Consider the following 25,859-nt stretch of genomic DNA (forward strand, 5'->3'; position numbering starts at 1 on the left):
TGTATTTTTATTAGGACACTATTTTGCATTTGAGCATAGCACTATATTTTAAATATATATTATCAAGGAATGTTATATGTTACATATAAATAAGCTATATATAAATTTCAAGACGGTTATAATTATATACGTTTGTACATTTATTATCAGAACAGTACATTATAAATTATCTTATTTTTCTCATTTATGATGTAACAGTTTATGAGATTATCGTTTTAATTGGGATCCATCTATGACAACTATGCTGTCCAAAATCAAATCACAGTTTCCAATATTTTATCAAAATTAAATTTTTTAGATAGTCCCACGTGTAATAACCTGCTGAATTATTTTGTATTTATTCTATAATATAAACACAATTATTATAATTAGAATATTAATCACATTTGTGTATAGGAGGGTTTGTATTTAAGGGGGATATGGGACCCCCTTGAACCAGCGCTATCAATATTTTTTTAGGCTACTTCTAAGATATAAGGACTTAATGTCCCTTTTTTTTTTTATAATCACTTTGATTTTTAGCAAAAAAATTCTATAGCATGTTTAAGAAAGTAAAAAAGTATTTAATATTCTTCTAAAATAATTTCTGAATACGCCTAAGAGGAATACCTCATTAACAAACGTCAACCTTATACCCAATACATTTTACTATATTCTCTTTTTGAATTTTCCTGATTTTAATAATTACATTTTTAATATATTTTTATTACACTGATTCTGATGTAATATTCTTTCTGCAAAACACTTATCGTACACTTCGTAGCCGAGTACTTCTACCGGAATCATTATCCTACTTATGAAGGCTAGTAAGGCTCGTAAGGTTCCGGGTCTGGGCCGGAGCCCCAGCTAGGCTTCGCCTAGTAAATAAACAAACAATATAATATTTTTACTTTAAAGTATTATTAATCTTTTCAAATTATTTTTACATAATACTGAAATTTTGTTCAACTAATAATCTCCTCAGTTGTTGTATCCACATGAAGTAAACAAGAAGAAAAATAGAATAATAATTACTTTAGTGTCTGTTGAATACTATCATGGTGCTTGATGGAATATTGATTTGAAAATTAAAAATAATGCTGCGCAGACAAAGAGTTTTTATTAAGTCTGGTAGAAGTTAAGATAGACTGGCAAGCAAAATGCGAACTAAATAATAACAAAATTTACTTGAAAAATGTCTCACTAATAAAATATTCTCTCGTCTATCATTTTTCCACTCAATGTAAGTTAATTGTATTTTTGACAATTTTCTTCGGTAACGAACTGTTTTTTGGAGGAATTTCTATTAAAATCGAAACAATGTCTTAAATTTTAACATTATAATAATTTACATATTTTTTTGTTAATTTACTTTTATTATATATTAATTTACTCTTATAAAGACATTATATTATTAATAATGCATAATTTTACCGTTATATAAATAATTAGTGAGAAATAAAAATTAAAACAAAGAGTGGCAGTAAACGACACCCAAAATTTAATATTTTTTGTATTTAATTAAGTATTATTACCGAAGTTGAATTTTATAAATCATTACTTTGTTAGTTATGTTTTAATTTGTTCTCTACTTTAGACATTGTTTTCCTCCTTGAGTAATTTAATTTATTGTAGATCTACCAGCTGTGATTTAATTTAGATGTTGATCGCCCACGTAGAGAGCAGTTTAACAACAGTATTATTCTATCGTTAATTTAAATTAAGTGTGTGGCAACACAATAGACATTGTCCTTAAAAATTTACGAAATAAGGTTATGGTGTAATGATAGTAATGATAATTTTTTTAGTTGTTCATAGTTATACAAAATACTTGTACCGTGAAAATTGGTACAGTAGAATAAAAAAAAATATTTGCTCAGTCGCTCTATTCATTGGACTACCGTTTCATTGAAAAATGACGTTGTTCTTCCATGTTTTATAGTGAATTATTGAGGAAGACACGTCCCTTTTTAATTTTCAAACAATAATTAAAATCTTATTCGATATTGAATTTTCCCCAAACTGTAATCAAATAAAAACGACTAAACAAATAAAATATGATGACATATTTAATTTTGTAACTTTTTCCAGAATAATCCTATTTTTGCTTTAGATTTTCACTTGAAATTTGTCATTCCCTAAAATAACCTTTTTTCAGTCAAAAGCCGTAAAAGCGAATAAAATAATATAAATATATACAAAGTGATTAATTTATTCTGAACCACTTAACAAGTCAAAAAATAAAAAAAAATATTGATCAGTATTTTGAAGGCAAAAGGTAAAACGTGGTTGTTATTTTATCTCCAGTGGTTTTTTAGCTGCACTAATTCCGCCTGTCAAGGTATAAAAATGTCAATAACATCCGAAATACAGATCCAAAAGTCATTATCAACCAGTTATTTTATTAATTATATTATTATCTATTAAATAATCTAGTCGATTACGTATTTACCATTTAAAAAAAATTTGTTGTTACACATATAAGATATAAGGGTGAATATAATAATGTTTCATGATTGATAAACTGAAGAGCTTGTTGCATAACCAGATTTGTAAATAACAAAATTTGTAAATTATAAATTATTAAATTTGTAAATAATTTAATAATATGAACTATTTTAAATTTTTTTAGGAGGAATAATGCGTATCAAAATTTTTTTATTAAAGTAATGGTAAAATATTTTTTCTAAATTAAATATCTCATATGTATGTTACTAATTTAAAAAATTGAATTTCTACCCATATGATATATTTGGAATGAACATGAAAAATGCTTCATGATTAGTAAATTGAAAATAAAAATGTAATTTAAAGAAATCGATACATTATTTTTTTTTTTTTACTAAGTTCTTTGTGATAAATGAATCATCCTGTATTTTTTTTTTTTTATTATACATTTTTTGACCTGTACATATAATTTAATGTGTCCTAATTATATTACTTTTAATGATGTACATTAAAATGTTTGTTGGAATATATTCGTGTATGATGTATTGCATGATAGTTTAAAGGGAGCAATTATTTTAATCATTTTTGCTTATCCCCCTATTGATTTGCTCAGTTTTAATTTGATGGATGGCTCATCCACGTCACGTTATCATAAACGTCAAAAACCAAAATATAGAAAATTGATTGAACATAGCAAGTTTTATGTTATATGCATTGCGTTTAGTTGAGTATATAAATAGAAATAATTTATAATTCTGTCTAAAAAAAGATTATTGAATTATTATTAGTAGTCTGTTTTTTGAGTAAAATATTTTATCTTCTGAATATTTCACTCTTCTAACTAAATATTTTAAAAATCTATTATTTTAAAACAATCTGATAGTCTTGATAACAAATTTTAAATATACAAATTTAATTATATTTTGTTATGTATGTTATGAGCCTTAAGCGCTATTATTATAATTTATTTTATAAAAAACTACAATATTTCAATATTATATTAATATTATAAATATAATTATGTTATATTATAGGCTGTCTTTATGTAAATAAAATATATAAGATATAATAAAACGTAATTTTTGTCATTAAAAAATTGTTCCTGCAGTTTTCAATTTGCTTATATGTATTATACAATCGGAAAATTTGTAACACTAATAAATAGAATTTTATATAATGTCTCCACCATTTTGTATGATACATATAAATATACAAAATATTTATATGTATTCATTCAAATGAACTACAAATAGACGTATCATGAATCTTACGTTTTCCAACAATATTTTCAAATCACCCAAAATTTTTACATGATTAGAGCCGCCTATAGACGACCAAAAAAAGTTTAAACTTAACTTGAGTGAAATTTTAAGTAGGCATGTAATAAAAAAAGACTGTTTATATTGAAAGATTTTTATGACGTTTTTTTAGAAATATATTGATTTTTTTATACTTTATTCTTAATTTTTTTCAAATGCCATACATTTAGTTCTCACTGGGGTGTATTCAAAAACAGAAACATGAACAAAAAGATATGGATTGAAAATAAAGGTAAAAATTAAGTAAAAGAAAACCTAACGACAAAAAGTATCGCGGGGATTCACAGTCGGGGTCTATCAAATTTTTTACGCGCTTGTAGTAGTCTTGCAACTGACAAAAGATGTACGGTTCTGACATTTTTATAGTTAAGTAAAATCCCAACTGACGTCCACCACTATACAATTTATTTTGATCCTTTTTTTTCTTTTGGTATTTCGATAAGCTGTCTCAATACTATTGTATATGTATTTTTCAAATGTCATATTAAAAAGCTTTGATTATTTTAGCTAATTACTTATATAATACTTAATATGAAATGAACGATTTTATTATATTGATTTGTTTGGCATAGTTCAAAAAACTGACTTCTATTCTTTAGTAAAACTCTTTATTATCATGTGCATTCCAAAAAGATGTATCGAATATTAAAGTTAGTATTATGTTTTAAATATACGGCAAAATTGTAATAATCATTTGATTGTGAATGCTGAATGACTACGTTCAATTAAACATGAAATTAATTGTGAATATTCATTCATTTTATAATACTTCAATGCACATCATATTAAATTAGTATTGTTCTTATGAGATTAAAAGCAAAATATGTCTTGGATGAACTAATGAGACTTTATTAATATTTATGGTTCTTAACAAAAGTTTTATTTTTAATTATAGTAAATCATAATATTTTGTAAAAAAAATCGAATATTAACTACTCTATATTACGCCATTTTAAATTGTAACTAATATACTTAACAAATAATTATTTAAATTTTATTTAATATAATTAAATGTATTTATTCATTTTTTATCTGTTTACAATGATCGAATAATAACTTTTATTCCTAATTGAGATTTGAAAAAAATTTCGCATCATATAGCTAAAATTGAATTATTATAATATCAACTCAAATTGTTATTTTTAACTTGTTTCCAAGTATTCATTTCGTTACTATTTTCTCATAAGTAATTTAAATGAAACTAACAGTAAAACTATTTATTACGAAATCTCGAAAAAAAAAATACTATACTGCTCTTAGCTTTTCGTTATAGATTTTTTTCTTTTGAAAGAAAAAAATGCTTCAATGACCAGAATTTTAATCGTCGCAGTGTAAACTTTAACGCACTTCAACGAATTGAAATGAAATACATGTTTACTTTAGTTGCGGCTGTAATTATAGTTTCCTTTGCTAATGAAAAATACCATGACTTTCTTTCAAAGATTGGCATATATATAAAAGAGTGTCTGTGACTATAAAAAAACTTTTACGGAAAATAAAATTCTAAGAAAAAGTAAATAAAGTAGGTAGGTAACTTAAAATGAAAATATTATTTTATATTTTTAATACAATTTCTTTAAAAAAAAAAAAAAACATTTTATTTAGAAAAAATACTTTGTGTTAAGAACTTAAATTACTCCTCTATAGCTGAATCGAATTTCAGTTCATTGTGAATATCAAATGAATTTGTAAATAGTTTAAACGTTCCTGAAATTTGAGATATGAAAAAAACTAATTCTCATAAAACATCACTGCTTGAAAACCTAAAGATTCTAAAACAATATTTCATTATTTTATGAGAAATCATTTTTTAAATTTAAATGTTCATAATTTTAAAGGTAGCTAGAACTTTTTGATTGTTTATAACTCATAAGTAAAATTATTCAAATAAAATTACACAAAATATATTGTGTAATATAATTAAAAAATATATACAAAAAGTAGTTGTTCAAATAATTGTTAGTTAGAATCATTTAGTTCTCTAGCGTCGACTTCAAAAATAAATACAATGGAGTATAAAAAACATTCGATAGATACTATTTAACTGAATTACTCGATTTCGTTTTTATCAAATGTTAGTAGGAAAAAACGAGTTATCTTTAAAAAACAGTCAAGAGTGGTGGAGATTTAGAAATATCATAAGTTGGTAAAGACCACAGGAATGTGAGTAGATATATAAAAAACCATAAGAGATCACAGGAATGTACTTACAGGCGACAAATAATACCAAAACTTTGGTTATGAGTTTTGGTACCTCACACATAACATGCACAAGCGACGTTTTATTTCCAAACATATGTATTTTTCGGTATACGTCAAGTTTTTTCATTATCAACTTGTTTGCATTTAATTCTCCATGTTTGTTCAAAATCTAAAATCCAATTACTGTTATTCTTCTCTCATACCTAATCAAATGAAAAAATCGTATTGTCGACAGCTTTCTTGATTTTACGTCCAATGCATACGCTGAAACTCAATTACACAACCAATTATAATTGTCCTCTAGCTAATAAAATAGTCCTAACACGAAAACTTTTATAAAAATATTTTTAATCGTGATAAAATTTTTCAGTGGATTTATTTGTAATACTTTTGCATTGTTCGTTTCAGTTTTGACGTGGAAAATGGAGCTGGTACGAGTCCCGGAAGGTCACCTCTGGATGGAGGAGGGACATCTCCGTCCGCTGGTTTGGTGCTACAAAATTTACCGCAACGCCGAGAATCATTCCTTTATAGGTCTGATTCGGATTTTGAAGTTTCGCCCAAATCCATGTCCAGAAACTCGTCCATAGCAAGCGAAAGGTAATAACTAAAAATAATTAAAAAACCACTTATTCACGGTAAATTCGAGATACACAATATAGCCATCATTTTATTCAATTGAAATTGATTTATCTCATACATACTACACAACAATAATAATTTTTTGAAAAACAAAAAATGGCATAGTACTATGAAATTTGGTATTAAAAACTTTTAAGTAATCAAATATTTATCATAAACCCTTTGTATTATTATAATACATTAAAAACTATTATCGTCTCTAAATATTAGCCAAAATCATGAAAATAACAAACATGTCATCAGTTATGGTTTTCAATTTTCTTTATTCAAATAACAACACTTAACCGCTCCCTACTAAACTCCTAGATTACTTTTAAACTTGAACTTCTTAAACTTGTCTCTATCTAACGGATGAATAGTATTAGTATTTAAAGTCATTAGCTAGATGTCTCTGGTAGCTAAAAGAGATATAATCGATATTAACGCAAGCGCTTTCCTATAAAGGTCGATGAACGTTTATGTTCAATACTAAATCTTAAAATCTCTTCTGAACAGTTTTTACTCAAATTACCTTAATGGAAGATTTGCATATAGTTTATTCAAGTAGATTTAAAAAATATAAATAAATGTATATATAAATTCCACGGATCGTGTTAAAACACTGAATCACTTTTATGGCATTGAAAATATACATAACAACGAAATATTTAAAAGTAAATTCCTGACAAATTTTGTTTTTAATTTTAATAACATTTATGAAAACTGTAACTTACAATTAGATTTCTGGAAATCGATTATATTATTTTCCTTTGAAATTTTTAAATCAATTATATCCAGGTTTAAAAAGAAACAAAGATATTAGGTTAATTTAATACTAAACCATTAATCTTTCATGATACAGTATTGTAGTTAAATCAAAATTATGTTACTTCACGTAAATTGTGAGACTTCCAAAGGAATTAGGTTGCAACTTTTATATTATTTTAAACGCCAACTTTTGTCAAGAAAACGAATAATTTCAATATTTTATTAACTATAGTATTTTTTTTTTTTGAACTATTTTAAAATGCAGGGATTAAAAAAATATATGTTGTACATATTTTGTTATTTATATTGTAAATAATATTTTAAATTATGTTATTCATAAATAAACCAATTATTTTTTAAATGGTTTTTATGTAACATATTCAAATACTTGTGGATCGCTAAATAATATTTTTAAGCATTCAATGACAGCACATAAAGTTTTTTTTGCTTTCACTGCTTGATTTAATCAATTTTATATTAAAGCGATATTGCTTTAAAATTTTGTAAATATAATATATACTTTCATTAAGACTCTCAATTTCAATCATCAATATAGCTTCTTAGAAAAACTATTGAAAGCTTATTCTATTTTCATATTTTAATTTTTGAAATTTAGTAATAAAAAAAAAACGACATTTTTGTATTTCCGCTACTGTAAAATACGTTTAAGCTCTTAACACTTATTTAATACTTCATAGATAATTAAAATTGTTTGAATCGAAATACATGTGAAACAACTATTATTAAGCATTTATATATTTCAAAAGTAAAGTAGCAAAACAATAAAGAAATCCAAGATTTCCGATTGTTAACTATATAAATATAAGAATTAATTTATATTCAATTAAATTATTTCTAAGAGTTAGCATCTTTTATTTTAAAATATAATAATTACTAAAACCTAAATTATAACTAATATATAGATAAACTTTACATGGATAGATTTAAAATATTATTAACTACCTTAATAACGATCGGTTATATTACAAACTACATATTTTACATCTTTTATGTGTTAAGTAGCAACGGTCATTTGTTTACTTAACAAAGGAAAGTTATTTCACGGTTTTTTTCTTTTACTGATTATTACATTCAACAAAATCCGATTTAGACATCATCCAAAATAGTATGCTAATTATGTCTATAAACTAAATATTAGATTCAATCGTGAAACTATATCGCAATAATTACTCAAATAGAAACTTAAATTAAAAAATGATAATATTGTCGCTTTGTAAAAAATTTAACTCTATGACTAAACAATATATATTTCTATTTATTTTCTAACCATAACATTTTTTTTTTTTGCGTTATGTATTTTGTAATATTTATTAAAAGACACAATTTATTTTTTTCAAAAATTGATCTGTATTATAAACAGTTAAATAAAAACAAGATGTTGAATTTCAATACAAGATAAGTAAATGTTGATTGATAGAAATATATTTATAGAACCGAAGATTTTTTTTGCAGTATTTTCATCAATAAAATTTTACTTTTTTGTTTTACTTATTTGGCAATATAAAAACTATATAAAATTGCAGGAATCTTAATTCTTTAGTGAATAATAACTTTTGTAGAGGGCAATATTTTCATTTTCTTAAAAAAATAATTTAAATTATTCATTAGTTATTTAATTGATCAAATATTTACCATTTTTTCATACTTGTACATATGAAAATTAATGTTACAAAAAATTCATTGTATGAATTTAGTTCTATAATAATAAAATAATTTTTAATCTATAAATTTGCGTTTTATTTTATGTATAACTTATATTGCGATTTGTATGCATTTAAGCATTTTGTTTAAATCATTTAAAAGTACCCAAGTTGGTGCAAAATTTGTTGTTGAAATATACAGTTGCGTAAAAATCCCCCAACACTGTACCACAGTGAGAACACAAATTAAGAAACAGAAACCAAGTTTCCAAGCCTATTACTAGAAATTTCTATTGACTAATGATTTGTTTGTAATAACTTTACATAATAAATAAATTTATCTAAATTCGGCCTCTATTTAAAAAATGATTATTATTTTTATATAACTAATATCATAATTTGTTTCTCGAAAAAATTCAGTTTGTTTTTTTATTAAATTTATTTATTTATTAAAGGCTTAGTGATTAATATATTGAATAAAGATGTATATTTTTTTAAACGCATTCAAAACTATTTTCAACGTCATTTGTCATGTCGCGGTCATGTTCGTTGACGACACTCGGCGAAATACTGCGCACACAATCAATGTATGCGCATCGCAAAACGTCGAGGTCAATGAAGACAACGTCGCGGTCTCCTATTGAAATTATACAATATCTACAAGGGGATAAGATGATTCAAAAGCATTTTATTTTACAGCCTCATTTTAATTAGTCTATATGTAATAGAATGTATCTTTTATCGTCAACCGCCTAATTAACCGTAATAAAACATTATGTCAATTTTATTTTTGTTTCTATTTTTTTGAATTTATTAATTGTGAAATATTTTTATGTTTATCAAGATAGCAACTTAAGTTTTTAAATGGTAACAAATGTAATTAACCAGCTTCTTTTTAGATTATGATTATAATTAAGAAAATGACTGCTCGATAAAAACTTTTAAACCATCATTTTGGAAGTTATTATAACAATTTTATAGCTAAGCTGTCTGTCGAATGATTCGTTATAATAAAGACAATTGTGATCGCACCTCATCTACAATCTAAATTGAAGTTAAAATAAATATCATTAGATATTGATAAATATAATTTATCTAATAAATAAACTAGTTAATTAGGTATGTTCTCATTGAATATAATTAAATTGTTACCTTTATAAGACAAAAAATATTTTATGATTTCTAAATTCATGTCACTAAAAGAAACCAAAAAAGTATTCACATATTTTATTTTTCTATGAATTAAGTGATTCACAATAAAAGAATCAACCTGAATACTTTTGTTAGGCCTTATACGCAGTAAACAATTTTAACTTAAGTATCATATATATCAATACTCAAGTTCTAGTATGACCTTAAAAAACAATCAAATATTTTTTGACGGCAAAGTAAAAATAAAAGTCTTTTTGTATGAATCTAGTCCAAATTTTTTCACCCTGATTATCTGAAATTTATCATATTTCCATTTAACTTAGTATAATATTTATTTATACCCGACAACGCCATCCCTCGTTTACATGTAAAATAATAAATATTATTATATTATATTAAATCTTTGCTATACATTTTATAGCAATGATATTAACTCAGTGGTATTAGAGACGATTTCTAGTAACTTAAATTTTTGGTTTTTCTTAATGTACTAAAATCATGTTGTACTGATTTTATTTTATTATTTTCCTTAATTCGTTTTTACAGATTAAAAGAGACTGAAGCCATTTTGGAAAGATCAACGTATGTACATATTATACAAATACATTTTTATTATATTGCTAATATTGCAGCCAGTAGTGCTTTTAATAAACTTGATTAAAACCGATTGCTATGTAGAATGCTTATCAATCTGCAAATGCCTAGTTACCATTTGTATTATAGTTCAAATTTATATATACTTTAAAATGCCATTTTTTACGTAGTGTTTTATATTGCTTATGTATAACATAATTAGAAGTATCACGATAAACTATTAATAATTACACTATTTATACAATAAGGCTACAGATCAATAATTTTTTTAATTTTTAATAAAATCGTGGTTCATTTAATGTTTATAAGGTTCGTTAATATTTAGGTTTTGTATAAAATTACGCAAACCTAAGTATAAATATTAAATTATAGATGATATTAAATATAAAACTATAGTTGATTTATATAAAAACTATAAACGTGCTGATGGTATGTAATTATTGTAGCGCACTGTCATTTTTTATGGATTCAAGTACTTCCTCTTAGTTACTACAGTACTTTAGTCATATTTAAAAATTCATCAAGGTAGCTTATCTTACTGGGAATTTTTTTCATTCTTGACAATTGCTTTACGTTAGCTATATGGAATTTTAAAAATAAAATTGATAATTGGCATTTATGTTTTAATACTATACAATTAGTTACTACAATTAGAGAGGTCAACATTTAGATGGTTGTGAAAAACGATCATAAACTATGAAAATTTATTGAGAATATAATATTGTAATTACATTGTTAATTTGATTGCTCTATAATCCCTAACGACAGATGCTTGAAAGTATAACTCAATGAAAACTACCTTTTCAAATATTAGGTATTTAGTAATTTTGTTCCTTTAACACGTGTTAACAAGGACAAGTTTAATATGCATGTACTCTAAAATTGCGTTAGCATAATTCATCTTCAGCAAGAAAATAACATGCTTTGAACTAATTTTTATCCAAACTGTATTATTAATACAAAATTATAGTTAAATATTTCCTGTGTATAAATATATAAAGTAGTAGTAATAAATTATACAACAGAGACTCGTTACACTGGTTTTTAAATGGTTATTCTTACAAAAATATATTAACAAACTTTTAAATACTATAATAATAGTATTTAAAGTTCAAAAGTTGATTCATTGGTGTAAAAGAATCGTTACTTGTTTTCAATATTTATCGTTAAGTTTATCAAAGTTAAATAATTGTTAATTCTATTTTCCGATTCAATAGAAATTGAATAGCTTATTCAATTTCATGGCATTAAATCATGACTATCTTAGCCATGATATTTAAAAAAATATATATTTATCAACTTACAAGCATTTAAATATATTGGGTGATATGATTAACGAGTTGAGAATACTTATACTATTACGGAATGAACCCACTCGCATCACAAACACAGCGGACAAATTGTTTACACTATAGTTTGGGTTTAACCTCTTCACTTTCACAGAATTTTATATTTTTAATACTTATACTTTAAATAAAAACATTCTGATAATTAATCAACAGCTTAGCTTTGATATTTAAAATAACTCATACTGTGTTAGATAAATTTTCTTTGTTTGTCTCAAAAACCAATCAAATTGTTTTTGTTTATATGATTGACTTGATTATATATTCAAAAAAATAATAGTAAATATTATTTTTTCTATTAACTGTTAGTAGTATTTTCTTCGGTAAACTTCTTTGCGCTTTCTTTATCAAAATGTTAAAGTAATTTATGATAATCCCGTAAAAAATATACCTTTCCTTATTCCTTTGTTTTTGGTATAAATTAAAATGTAAATAACTTTTTAAGTTATCTACCATCATAATTTTTTTGTATTTTTATGCTGAGGTAACTATAATTTAAACAATTTTAATCAGTATAATAATAAATAAAACAATTAAGTGTAACGAGAAAATTAATTCATAAATATTTTAGTGGTTAAGAAAAAAAATTGCATTTTAGAATAGTTTAACAATTAGATGAATTCTAGAGATAAAATGGAAACTTAATTAATAAAAATAATTTTATTTATGAGCTTAATCAGTTATTTATTTTAAATTATATGAACATATAGATACATTAAGAACATTTTTTACTTAAAAAGTTTATTATGAAGATAATTTAATATATTCTATTGAGTATTGTATATTTTTATAAAAAAAATGTTGCAAAAATATTAAGAAATAATATTTTATAATTATTATTAATATAGCGACAACATAAATTTGTTGTTGGAAGAACTAATATTTAGTTAGTCCAATTTTTATATCAGATGGAATTACTAAATAAATTCTTTTAGTTGGTTCAGTAATATATTTTAATACTTCTAACTGAATAATTATGTTGTCACTATATTAACCATAATATTAGTTAGCCCAACTATAATGTTTTTCCGTATGTATTATATTTTTATTTTATTTTTTGGGGACAGACATAGTTTTGTAATTTTGACCCAAGTTTGAAATTAATTGTCTACATTGGTTTATAGAAATAATCCACTTCATCATATTTTATCCAATGTCCTTAAAAGTTGAACGTGTTATAATGAATGAGCTTTAGTTTAGGATATTAATAAATCAATTAGGCTTATTATGATACCGACACATAGCATAAGTTATTACCGAACAATGACTCAGAATTCAGTACGGTTATAATGAGGATTATGAAATTTGTATTCATTTGTTTACGTTAATTTGGTAATTCTTTATAACTTTGGTTTTAATTTTATTAATAAATCTACACGAATTTTACTGTGACATTCTAAAAACTTATTTACATCATATATATATATATATATATATATATACAGTTCATTATTTATTATATTATCCTAAGATTTTGTTACATTTGTGAAATATGATCTGTTAATTATATTCAAAATAATTTACTGGCATTCAATTTATATCGATTAAACTATTTTAAATTTTAAATAAAATCTTATGTATGAAATACAACGTGTAAATATTGTCGTTAGCCGTATTTTCTAGTACTCTAGCTATGAAATGTCCACGATGAGGTAATATTTTAATAACCAATTAAAAGTTAACGATAAACTAGTTACAGAGTTTAATCGGTGTTCTATCTAAACTTTATTATATATATATATCAATCGATTGGGTATATTTTATTTTAGTACCTGGACAACGGTGATGGCTTCGAACGCAAAGTACATATAATAAATTAACATTTATTTCCTCTCTTCACCTCTTGTAAATTGGTATTTATACAGAGGCCCACGCTTTTAAAACGTGAGTTACGTTTTTCGTAGACACGCCATTTATTCGAGAAAATATAAACATCATTATCAAACAAGGAAACTCTCAAATTTGAATCGAATAGATAGAGCTGCGATGATACTGCGAGATATACAAAGATAAATGGTCTTACGCTGGACGATCAAAGGAAGATTGAGTATAACATAATGCATCCGATAAAAAAACGCAATTTATTTTCAATATGAGGCAATAAAACTTTTTATATATTTAACAAATGCTACAAAATATACTACAATGTTTAATATAAGCAATACAAATTACACCAGTGTTTTGCGTAACCTTTTGTTAACATTTCTGTACACTTTTACTAAAAATATAATTTGGTAAATTTGATTATTTTGTAGAGATCAAAAATTTTATATTAATACCAATTATCGGTTTTGTTGATTTTGTTAGTTTTTATATCTTCTTCTTCAATATCAATACAATTTGGAGTTACAAGAAAAAGCAACTATAATTTTCCTCTCTCACTAATTATTTTGAAGAGATTTCCCTGACGTTTAAAATACTATATACCATCGACATTTTTGAAACTCATAAGGTAAATGGATGGTGGTCTAGTGATAAGGTTGTCTCTATTGGATTCGGAGTATTAATCTTTCACTGTATATCTTTTTTTACTTGATTTTCGGTACACATTCAATGATCAGTCGTGTCAATTTAAGTAAAGAAAAATAAATAAATAATAGTTTGGAGACACTTATGGATTACTAAAGATACTTAATTTAATTACACAGCTCGACAAATATTGGGTCATGGAATGTTCATGATAAGGTTTTTGACGCTGATTCCGAATATGTCTTTAGTTTTCAAATTTTAATATAATATTCATTAAGATATCGCCTCAATAAAAAAGTTACCAAGAAAAAAGGACCAAACTATGACAGGTAACAATGTGAAGACTTTAATTGGAAATAAAAAAGGCAATAATGTTAACATAAGTAAATGTTTAATTGTCGTTTTTAAACAAATTTGTGTATTTTTATTTAATTTTTTATTGAAGTTCTATTACTTTTTAATGGTTTTACTTTACGATTTTTTTGAGTTAATTAAATATTTGAAATTTTAAAAATTTGCTTTACCACAGTATATTACTACAAAAAAAATACATAGGTCTGTATTTTTTTTTTCTATTAAATTTTACTATGTTTACAGTATTTGAATACAAAAACTAATAGCATAATTGGAATTAGCATCAGAAACATTAAACAAAAATCATAAACATTCTATTACTCAAATTTTGTTGAACTTTGTTATTAGGCTTTACTTATCCAATCTCATTATGTCATATTAAATTAAGAACCTCTTATTGTTTGTCGTCAAGCCAATCAGTATAGTGACACACCAAATAGCAAAACATTTTTGGTATAGTATCATGTATAATTTTCAAAGGCCATAATTTCAAACTTTTATTAAAAAAGTGTCTTATTTAATATTATAATGGTACTTTATCGGATATAAATGGAATATAGTGGATTCACTGTGGTTACATTGAAAACAGATTCATTGTAAAAATGAAACTCCGGATAACGATTTGCATATTACTGTGTAACGGATGTGAACACAAAGATAACGTAACAGTATTAAGTATTCGTTTCACGCATTAGAAATCGCAAATAGGAGTATTCGCAATGAAAATAATAACAGTGAACATCAGTTGACCCATTTAGGAAACATTAATAAATCATAATGTTATGTTAAATGCTTAAATTGTTCGAGACAATAATAGATGTAAAAATGTGTTACTTAATCCGTTTCGGAGCATGCGACACATAATTATTGCTATAAAACATTTCGAGTTAAAGTACTTTAATATTACACTTAGGCTACTACTTCTCAATGTATAACACAATAAATCGTTGCAATTTTTTTATTAATATTTTATTTGAAGTCAAAAAATGTTTTATGTACCAATTATTTTCAATTCATAAACTCGGTAAAAGTTTTCAAGAGAAAAAATCGTTTAAAAATTCTAAAAATCTATATAATTAGTTTTCAAAAAAATAATTAAAGAGAAACGATGACGATAGAAAAACCTGAACGATAAAATATAAAAAAAAATTATTCTTTATAAGTAGTTAAATATTCAGTAATGATATTGTAAAATATATGTTTTTGCATTGAGTAATTACTTTGTTCGTATGAAATTTGAAAAAATATATGTATATAAATATATCAAAATTTATTATTATGTAAAATAATGTTCTGATCGTGATATGAAACGCGCACGATATTTATGGCGAATGCGGTAACACTGCATTACCGGGGTCCCCGCGCCGGCGGCTACGGCACGCCAAATGCACACCGGCTGTTCGTCGGTCGTCATGTCAGTCGCCGTTCACCAGCCGTAATCTGTGTACGTGAGTGATCAGTATAATTTTATGTGCGCAAGTGTCAATGAGGTAGTGATCTACTAACTGTTGTCGTGTTAATATTCGCGGGTTCCGTTTGAATCATTTTTTACGGATTATGCGGCTACTTTTGAAGTCTAAAGCCTTTGTGGTGGAGACTGTTCGAATCGTCTAATAGATAAACCGACGCCGGCACACATGGAGTCGCCGACCGTGTCTTCACCGCCGGCGTCGGCGGACGGGCCTCGCCGTCGTGGGTCTTCCGCCGCCGGCACAACCATGTTCAAGTTCGGGGCGTTGGGTATCACCGCATCGGCGTCCGTTACCGGCATGTGCGACGCGACCAGCGGAACCGCTTGCGCCTCCACTGTGGGTCCGGGTGGTCAACCGGGTGCCCCCGGCGGCAAACTTCCACGCACTCTCAGCACGAGCGTGTTGCGTATCAAGCACCGGTCGTCGTTTTGGGACAAGTTCTGGGAACAGAGGTCCAAAAGAGACTTGTAAGTCGTCAAATACATGATAAATATCATAAGTTGTAGCGATTTATCCGATTAACACACCCCGTCGAGTTTCGCCATCATATAATATATTATCTAGTGACCTTACCATTCAGTTAAGGACCTGAGCATAAAAGCCTTCAAAACACATGATTTATCCTTTAATACGAAGTTATCGTCTTTGTTCGCTCAAAAGGGCTTTAGGTTAATACTTTTAGAATTGGAGTATGCGTAATTCGCTTTTAAGACCTAATGCGACAAAAAAAAAAAAAATCTCCATTGAAGTCTACGTTTCTATTGTGAAAGTATCAATTTACCACATACTGTAAACGAGAAAAATCTTTATATTCTCCGTCGTCATTGGTAACACTTGAGACTCTAGTGACTTACCCGGAAGTTTCCGCTTGTCGTCACGTTCATTTCCAGTCAAACAGCTGTACCCTAATAAATAGCGAACGACGTTAAAACGTATTATAGTGAGTGTCTTAGCGCCTGTACGGTGTTCAATAAAAAACAACAACGGGCGACTAAGATCAGAACGTAATGATCGTTGCCGCCGACTAGCATACAGCGTAGGTCGTCAAACTGACATGTATTGTTCTTACCGTTAAATTATCACAACTACTGTAGAACATTTGTCAACAGAATATTTGTGTTCAATAGCATTTACTATTTAAAATGTTATTACACATCAGTAAAAAATATTTGTTTTTGTTTGAACACCCGTGAAGGATGTAGGTATTGACAGGGCCGTAACCAGGCGCTGTCAAGAGTGCATTTACAAGAAACGCGATTTACGTGTGAAATTTGTAAAAATTGGGCATGCATTCTTTGTTTTCTAATTCTTCAAAGAAAGTGTTTTTTTACGGTGTAGAACAAACAATTTGGGTGGTCGGGCGGATCGCAAAATTAATTTATTGCCAGAGGCGCCACTGCTTTTTGCTATGGTCCTGAGTATTGGTCGAGTTTAAGTAATATAGGCGGTATTTAAAATGCTTAGCGCGCGATTTTGTCAGTATTTCATTGGGTGAGGTGTTCACTGACGACAAATTCCGATAAAACTGCTTTCCAGAGAGTAATCTTTCACCGTGAGAAACAAGTACTATTTGTTTAATTCATCTAAACAATAAAGAAACAAAAACGAATAACCCACTGTGCATGGCTCGCAGTTGCATAGTCCATTTTCTACAAAAGCTAATGAAACTAGTTTAATAAGTCGAACTATGCGCACTAACCTATTCGTCGATGGTTTAAACGAAAGGAAAACGTACTTTGTTATTATTGTGTCGCGCTCGAGTCTGTCGGTGCAATGCTGTAAATGTTCAATACTATTATTGCCTTAGGGGAAGAAAGCAGGCTGAGTTTTTAATAGAACACAACTATAATGTCTTGGTCGTTTTATTTTCTATTACGATTTGCGGACAAAACTGTTTTTGAAAATAATCCATTAGACTTCATTTCCTACAATCCGCTTATGTGTACGTTAGTCTTAATCTTTTTGTCGGAATTTTGTAAATGCAGTCGATAATAAGTATTGTGTTTTATCCTAACAAAAATGTATTTTTGAAATAAATCGATAATTAATAAATTCTTATTACCGTTTATCGATCTCCTTGTTAGTACGTTCATGTTTTAAAAACTGTTATTATTAAGTTTACGATTATTTTACCCTAATAAATTAACAAACTTGAATAAACATCCTGTTTATCATTTACTTGGCAATTAACTTAATTAAATCGTGCGTGATGTAAAATAATACGTTACCGGCTACTTTTCGAGCCATAGTAGCAGCAACTGTGGAGTTCCTAAAGTTTGTATGAAATCGTCGAGTACAGAATTAAAAATTATTTTAAGGTCCCTTAATTTTATGTAAAATGAATGTAGGTGCTCAGAAAAGTATTACTCTGCAAGCGGTTGCGTAAGCATATTATTTGAAGTTTAATATACTTAAAAAAATGATATTAATAGAAGCTTTGTCAGGGACAGAACACACGTTGTCTTTCGGGATTATCATCGAGGTGGATCGAGGAGACATTTCGAGCGGCACACGGCGTTATTTAAGTGGCCTTGCCGTGACGTTACGCTTCGAGGCTGCTGTAGTGCTTAGCATCCCCAAAAACCCGCCTCTTTAATTACCTCTGCTTTCGTTTCCTCCGTTTATACTTTCCGTATTATAATATATCATATAAATCCTACCGGTTTTCACGGAACATTCCAAATTCACCCAGCTGTACTTATTAATACGTTTTATTTTATAAATTAACTTTGTTTCGTTTTGAAATATTCTTTATTTTTACCACCTACTCGTCATGTTCTATACATCTAAACATATACAATCTAAACACGATTATGGACACTATCCTTAGACGAATTAAACACGAACCTGTTTGTGGAAAATACTGACGGAAACCCATCATTTTAATTAGTTATTGATACAGTACTAAAATTGAACCCACTTTAAAATTAACCATTGATCTAGTATAATAAAGAAATCATAAATGATTATACTAAAACAATGTATTTATATAAATATTATCATAACTGAGGAAACAAAATCCATCGATTTTATCTAAATTTTCTTTAGTGAAAAAGAATGCATTAAATTTGTCAAGTACCGTTTAATTATTCACAACTCAAACTTAATTGCTCGAATGCTCCAATTATAAAATGATCTTTATGAGAAAAAATAACGCCAGAAATTAAGTTTAAAAAACACCTCTTTGATATTGTCATTTTCTCTAGCATTCATTTTTCAGCTTTGTCACTTTCGTCATCTTTTTTATTTCTTTACTATATTAAAAACAATTAATTTTCCAGTATTCGTATAATGCATACGTTGGTACAAAGTTCAAGTGTCATGAAACTTTCATCGAACACTTTAATGGCTTGTAAATTTTCATGGGTAACTAAAATCGCTAAAGTTTGCCTAACGACACTGTTCACAATTATTGCTTACCGTTGCGTAGATATTAAATCTGACTGAAATTGTAGTTTGATTGGTTTCATTATGCGACTGTACAAATTTGTATACCTTTTTACAAAAAAAACCGTTTGCTTTATCAACAATGTTAACGTAGCCCGTGTTCATTTATTATACCCTTTGCAAAATTAAACTGTTGTAAAAAGACAATTGTTTTATCTCGGCAAACTCTTTTCTTTCAAAACAATACACAGCAGAATATTGTGTGTGTTTTTCTTTATGTTTGAATTTGGTAAATTGCTTTTTCTCGGCGCTTAAGTGTTTTAACATAAATTTCCTTTATTAATGCTTAGTAAAATCGCGTTAAGGTAAGAGTTTTCATGACAAGGAAAAAAAATATGTTTGTAACGTCCTATTTCGTGGTCTTGTGTGTTTGACGTCAAGTATAACGGCGCAGCACCTTTTATTATATATTTTTTAATTTTTACAAGAGAGGCTGAACTTTCGGTGCACTGATATAACTAAATTTTAGTCGTCTAATAACATCTACAAGTCCTTCGGGGAAAATCCTGTCGAAATTGCTTAGCTCTCGTTGAAAACCAATAAGTTCACAAATTACTATTACACGGGGATGTGTGTGACTTTCAAAATCGAGTTTTCTTCCAACTGACAGTAAGTTTTTCATCGAAACGTACTTTTCTGGACGTTGTCTAAATAATTTCTGGGGGCTTTTTCAAGATAAATGACAAGTATATTATCGAAAGGCTTACGATCCTGTCAATCATTCTTTTTTTGTCTGAAAGGCCTTCCCGTGGGTGGAGAGATAAAATAAATATTATTTCAACTTGTTTTCCAAAAAAATGATGTTATAGATATATGTCTGTAAATATTCCAGAATAACAAACTTTTATCACACTCGGCACAAATTTTATTGCTGTTTTAGTTTCGAACATTAAGGTTGTTCGGTGCGATAAACTTTTGTCGCAATTGATACTCAATTAGTCATTCACTTATTTGTCATCGCATTTAAGTTTACTTTATTAATAATTAATTTCGATTGATCTATGTCTACATATTTTTTTAAATATACGTGCGCAGTTTAATTTATTACAACTACTGTGTAAATATTGAATAGATTGCAATCAACTATCAAACATATCAAAATCGTATCATACTACTACTAATATTATATTTTATTTTTTTAACCTTACACGCCTCTAGACTCTCAAGTTTTTATTCTAACATACAATTATAGGAAAAAAATGTTAATTTAAACAATTTTTATTTTCTATTTAAACTGTAGCACATAACCTTGGTGAAGTGAATAAAATAATTGCCATTATATTTCTATACATTTCTGACTGTAAATATGTAGTTGACATTTTCGATTATTAATTTGAAAACTTTCTCTAATTATTTAAATATTTTATCAGCATTATAAATGTTATAATACTTTGAATAACTTTTCAAACATAATTTTAAATTATAACTAATTTACCTCATAAAAACAAAATAGTATTTCTACTTTTTGTACAAACATTTTTGAGCATTTTATTACATAATATAACAAGATATTTTAAATTTTATTTTACTACGTATATTATTAATTTAAACTAGAATTTTTATTTGAAATTAAAATTTTTTTTTAGTAAAGTAACTATGGGGTAATAATATCATGATCTGACATTTTTTAAATATTACGTACTTTACTTGTTTGTATGCATAAAATAATTTTGGCGAGGGGTTTATTTCTTTATTTTAACTCATCCAAAATTTTAAAATTTTATTCGCTATTTAAGAAAACTTGAATGATCAAGAAAAAAGGTTATCACTAAGACTTGAAACATCTCAAATTTTGGAGAAAGGAGGGGAGGCGCCACTATTTGTATATATGTACTTACGAAAAACCGCCTGAAATGTGCTGTAGGCCATTTTAACGTTTCTTCATTAAAACTTAATAAAATAGTTTTCTTTTCATGGAATATTTGTAATAAAACATAGCAACATTTATTTAATTTCAATGTGTTTATTTTCCATCTCTTTCTTTTTGTAGACGCAACATTTTAATTTCTCAGATTAATTTCCCATTCATGTATAAATTCATATGTGCGCGTATTTGCATAGTTCACTGTGTGCAGATTTTTTTCGCCATATTGGAGAAAAGTATTATACCCTATGGTAGTGTTTTGATATTTATGGAAGTAAATACCGAAATTCTCCGTTAAATGTAAAATCATTATAAGATACCAAAACTTTATTCCGATACAGTTTTCTATAAAAAACCACACATCAAACGGTTAACCTTTTTATGCGCAATACTTTATAATAAAACCATGTGTTTTAAATAAACTTTTATTAACATTAAACCATACTGCGTGCAATTTTAATGGGAAAAGTGGTTTTGTAAAATTATTTAACTTTTTTCATCAATTTTCCCGTTACTCATTTGATAACTGAACAATATTAAAGAGCTTGTTAATTTCGGATTTGCGGTTTCTGGTCGGTTGCGTAAAAATATAGTTTGGTAAACGATCTAGTCAGACAGCTACCAAGTTACTAATTATTACCGACACGCACAAGAACCAACGCAAATCTCTGACTTCAAACATGCTTTGCATGTACTTTTCTATGTGTTGGACAAACTGAATTGCCCACATATTATTTTTACTGTAGGCGCCTCACGCCCTTCTTCGAGTGCACTAAAAATCCACAAAAACAATCACGTTGTTCCAGATAAAACCACAAAAGTTCAAAATATTTGAAAATAGTTTGTTTGACTTATAAAAGTTAAACAGCTTTCACACGTAGTAATTTCATCGGTAGAATTTATTATTTCGTTTGTTCAATTCCTACGTCTTGTAGCGGAAACGCACAATAAAAGTTTTGGCAATCTTTTCCGGACATAAATTATTTCGTTGGAAATTTTTTTAACAAAATATCGTTTCTCGATATTTAGATGCGTCGGAAATATATTTCGTGCTCTGAAATTTTTTTTATCTCTATTGATTCTTTTACCGTTAATTAACTTCAGTGTTATTTCTAATGTGTATCAATTCCCTTTAAACGTCAATTATCCAGTGGCAAGGTAAACGTTATTCAGTTCGTTTGATAGACTTTGTCTCTTTGTACCGTCTTTCGTGACCAAAATTAATTACACACGCGTCATGTCAAACATAGGAAATTAGGCCAGTCGATTTTATCTTTGTCTCGCTTTTTAACGTACACTGGGAATGCCGTACGGTTAAAAATGTTTTACATCGCAAAATAATTCCGTGATGTTTTATTTAGCAACGTAAATAATTTACACGGCACAGTAAATCTGTAATCATTAGTCGCTGTAACATTGATTACATTGACCATTTATTATAAAATTGCTGCTATCTAGAAATTTCAGGAATTATTTATAGTTATTTCTGGTACTGGTACTATCACTCATGTGTTATTTATTGAAAAACGAAACGATTATTTTACGTGGGACTCTGAGGTATTTAATTTGCACATTGTCATATCATATTTTATGTGCGCTCTTATTTGAGACTAACAATTTATTAGCAAAATTATTTATAATGACGTGTTATAATAAGAATTATGAGTAATTATGAGATAAGTTTAGTATGTACTAAGTTTAGTATGCAACTAAAAAATACTCTCTTGCGTTTTTTAATTATTTGTACTGTGCATCCCATCAATTATTTAATTAATAGAAAAAATTAATTTACAATCAATTCTATATGGCTGTAAACACCGCGGAATCAATTGATACCTATTAAAAACACATTAAACATTTCAAATATTTTTCTTATTCGATATTTAATCTGTAATTGCCAACAAATTATTTAAAAATATATGAGGTGATATGATTAATTTAAATATAATTTGAATANTCTGTAATTGCCAACAAATTATTTAAAAATATATGAGGTGATATGATTAATTTAATTCAAGGGTTATTTCTACTCTGTGATTATTTATTTTGATAATAAATAATTTAAATTACCTTATATAATCTTTTGTGGTTATTAACAACATCACTACTTAGACCAGAAACCATAACCGTTGCTATTTTATTACAAAAAAAAAGACTGAAGTTGCGAAATTTAAATATTTGCTCATTTTTTTACCGGCATTTTTTTCTAGAAATTCTGAAATACAGTTAATATTGCTTAAATGTTTATAAATTAGGCAACTTGAATTTGCCATATATCCTTTTTAATCCAGACTTAATATTACCATAAATTTATTAATAAGCTTAGCTTAGGACGTGAAGCATTTTAAAGATATGTTTAAGCCACTTTTGAGATACACCAAAAAATGTATCAAAGGTAAACATAGTGCCGCAAAAATATTTTTTGTTTTACACGAGGGAGTTATCTCTTTATAATTAATTTATATATAAAAATCAAATAAATCAATTTAAAATTGATATACTCGGAATGGAAAAATAATATTTATAAATGTTTTAAGTCCCGTGTTCAGTCAAAAAAAATGATGTTCGGCATAAACTCAAACGAGGAAATGCGTTGTAAATTTCCTTTTCAATTGTCAACGACTACTTTTTTAACTTTTAAATATTAAATTTTTTTCGACAAGTAACCGAACATATAAACGTGTCAAATAATTTTTAAGAAGTAATTCATTAAAAACCTTTTTAGTCATATTAGAATGTCATTCTAAAACTAAAGTGAAAAATTAAAGAGAGAAATATTGAGGTGCTATAGATTTTATGTATCGATGTCGCCGTCAATGTACTTGTAGGAATATGTACTCGTGAACTGCATGACCTCGTTATGATAAAAATCCAGGTCAATGGCGATTAGACAACCGACTGAACATTAGTATCACTAAATATTATATATATATATAGAATTTTTTTTTATTGTACACCGTGTGAACTCTTAAAAATAATTATCCAAGTTGACGTGAATATTTAGTTTTATGTAAACTCATTTACATTTTTAAGTACAATAAAAGTAACTTTCAATTATTATTTGAAGCTCAACTATATTTTATTTCCCATGAAAACTTATTAACTAATATAGAAAGTTATTTTGTTACATGTGCATGTGCATGTTACTGTTATTTCACTTAGTTTTTTTAAGTATCGATCACAGTGACACACCCGCTAAGGTCACACTTTTTTTATTCATGACCGAATAAATCAAATACATGCAGCATTTATAGTATTAAAGTGTAAACAAAAAAAGTTAAATATTTAACTAAAGTTTTACTTAAATATATCTCAATACGTTTTCGTTTATGGCATAACAAAACATTTATTATAACAGTCCTATACTAATATTTGATTTGTTAAATTACCCAAAATCAGTGAATATATTGGTTTTCCAAAGCAACAAAAATTAAATCAGTGTACACAATTCAAACCATAATACTATTACACACCTCGAATACATACACCGAGTATTCCTGTACGCGTGTTGTAGAATATGATTATTAATTAAATGCTCTTCAATTAAAAATTAACTATATTCAACCGAGTAGGTATATCTATCACTTTTAAATCGATAAACTCAACGTCATTTTATTTAAGAAATAAAGTTATAATTGTTTAAATTGGGTTTTTATTGTAATGACTCACTACATAATATTACTATTAATTTAAAAACCTCGGTGTTTTTAATTTTATGCCACTCAGAATAAATTACCATAAACAAATCATATATCAATTTATATTTTACATATTTATACAAGGTGATTTATTTATTGTTGACCACTAGATATTTACTAAAATAATAATAATTTAGAGATTTTTTTTGCTCATTCAGGTAGTACTATTTCTCAATTTTAGAGCGGTTAAACAATTTTTATGTATACTTCTCATGCCTTATATGGTACCAATTTTTTTTTTTTTTTTTAATGGCAACACCATATTTAACTGTCTGATATATTAGAATATAATCCAACTCAGAAAATTACTGACCGATATCAATTTTTGAACCAATGTTCAGGAGTTGTAAATATTTGTATACCTAAGTAAGAGTGATGTTTAATAATAAGAATAACTTACATTTCTCCTCCAGTTTACATTAAAAAAAACTTCGGAAATACTAGTTTGAAATTTACTATCGGCCG

General features: G+C 26.9%; 1 protein-coding gene across 11 annotated transcripts in view; it reads left to right on the plus strand.

Moving 5' to 3' along the window:
• The window catches only part of LOC126901008 (cAMP-specific 3',5'-cyclic phosphodiesterase), a 323,154-nt gene that overhangs the window by 267,964 nt on the left and 29,331 nt on the right, over positions 1-25,859 (plus strand). For 9 of the 11 annotated variants that reach the window (XM_050677100.1, XM_050677101.1, XM_050677106.1 and 6 more), the window contains 2 exons: positions 6,357-6,548; positions 10,697-10,732. In XM_050677100.1, the coding sequence (XP_050533057.1) occupies positions 6,357-6,548; positions 10,697-10,732 (228 nt within the window). Of the gene's footprint in view, positions 1-6,356; positions 6,549-10,696; positions 10,733-16,320; positions 16,853-25,859 lie in introns of those variants that run through there. The other 2 variants (XM_050677097.1, XM_050677107.1) reach the window with 2 other exon arrangements.

The sequence above is a fragment of the Daktulosphaira vitifoliae genome, unplaced genomic scaffold (assembly GCF_025091365.1).
Source record: "Daktulosphaira vitifoliae isolate Bord-2020 unplaced genomic scaffold, ASM2509136v1 Scaffold_3, whole genome shotgun sequence".
In the NCBI taxonomy this organism is placed as follows: domain Eukaryota; kingdom Metazoa; phylum Arthropoda; class Insecta; order Hemiptera; family Phylloxeridae; genus Daktulosphaira; species Daktulosphaira vitifoliae.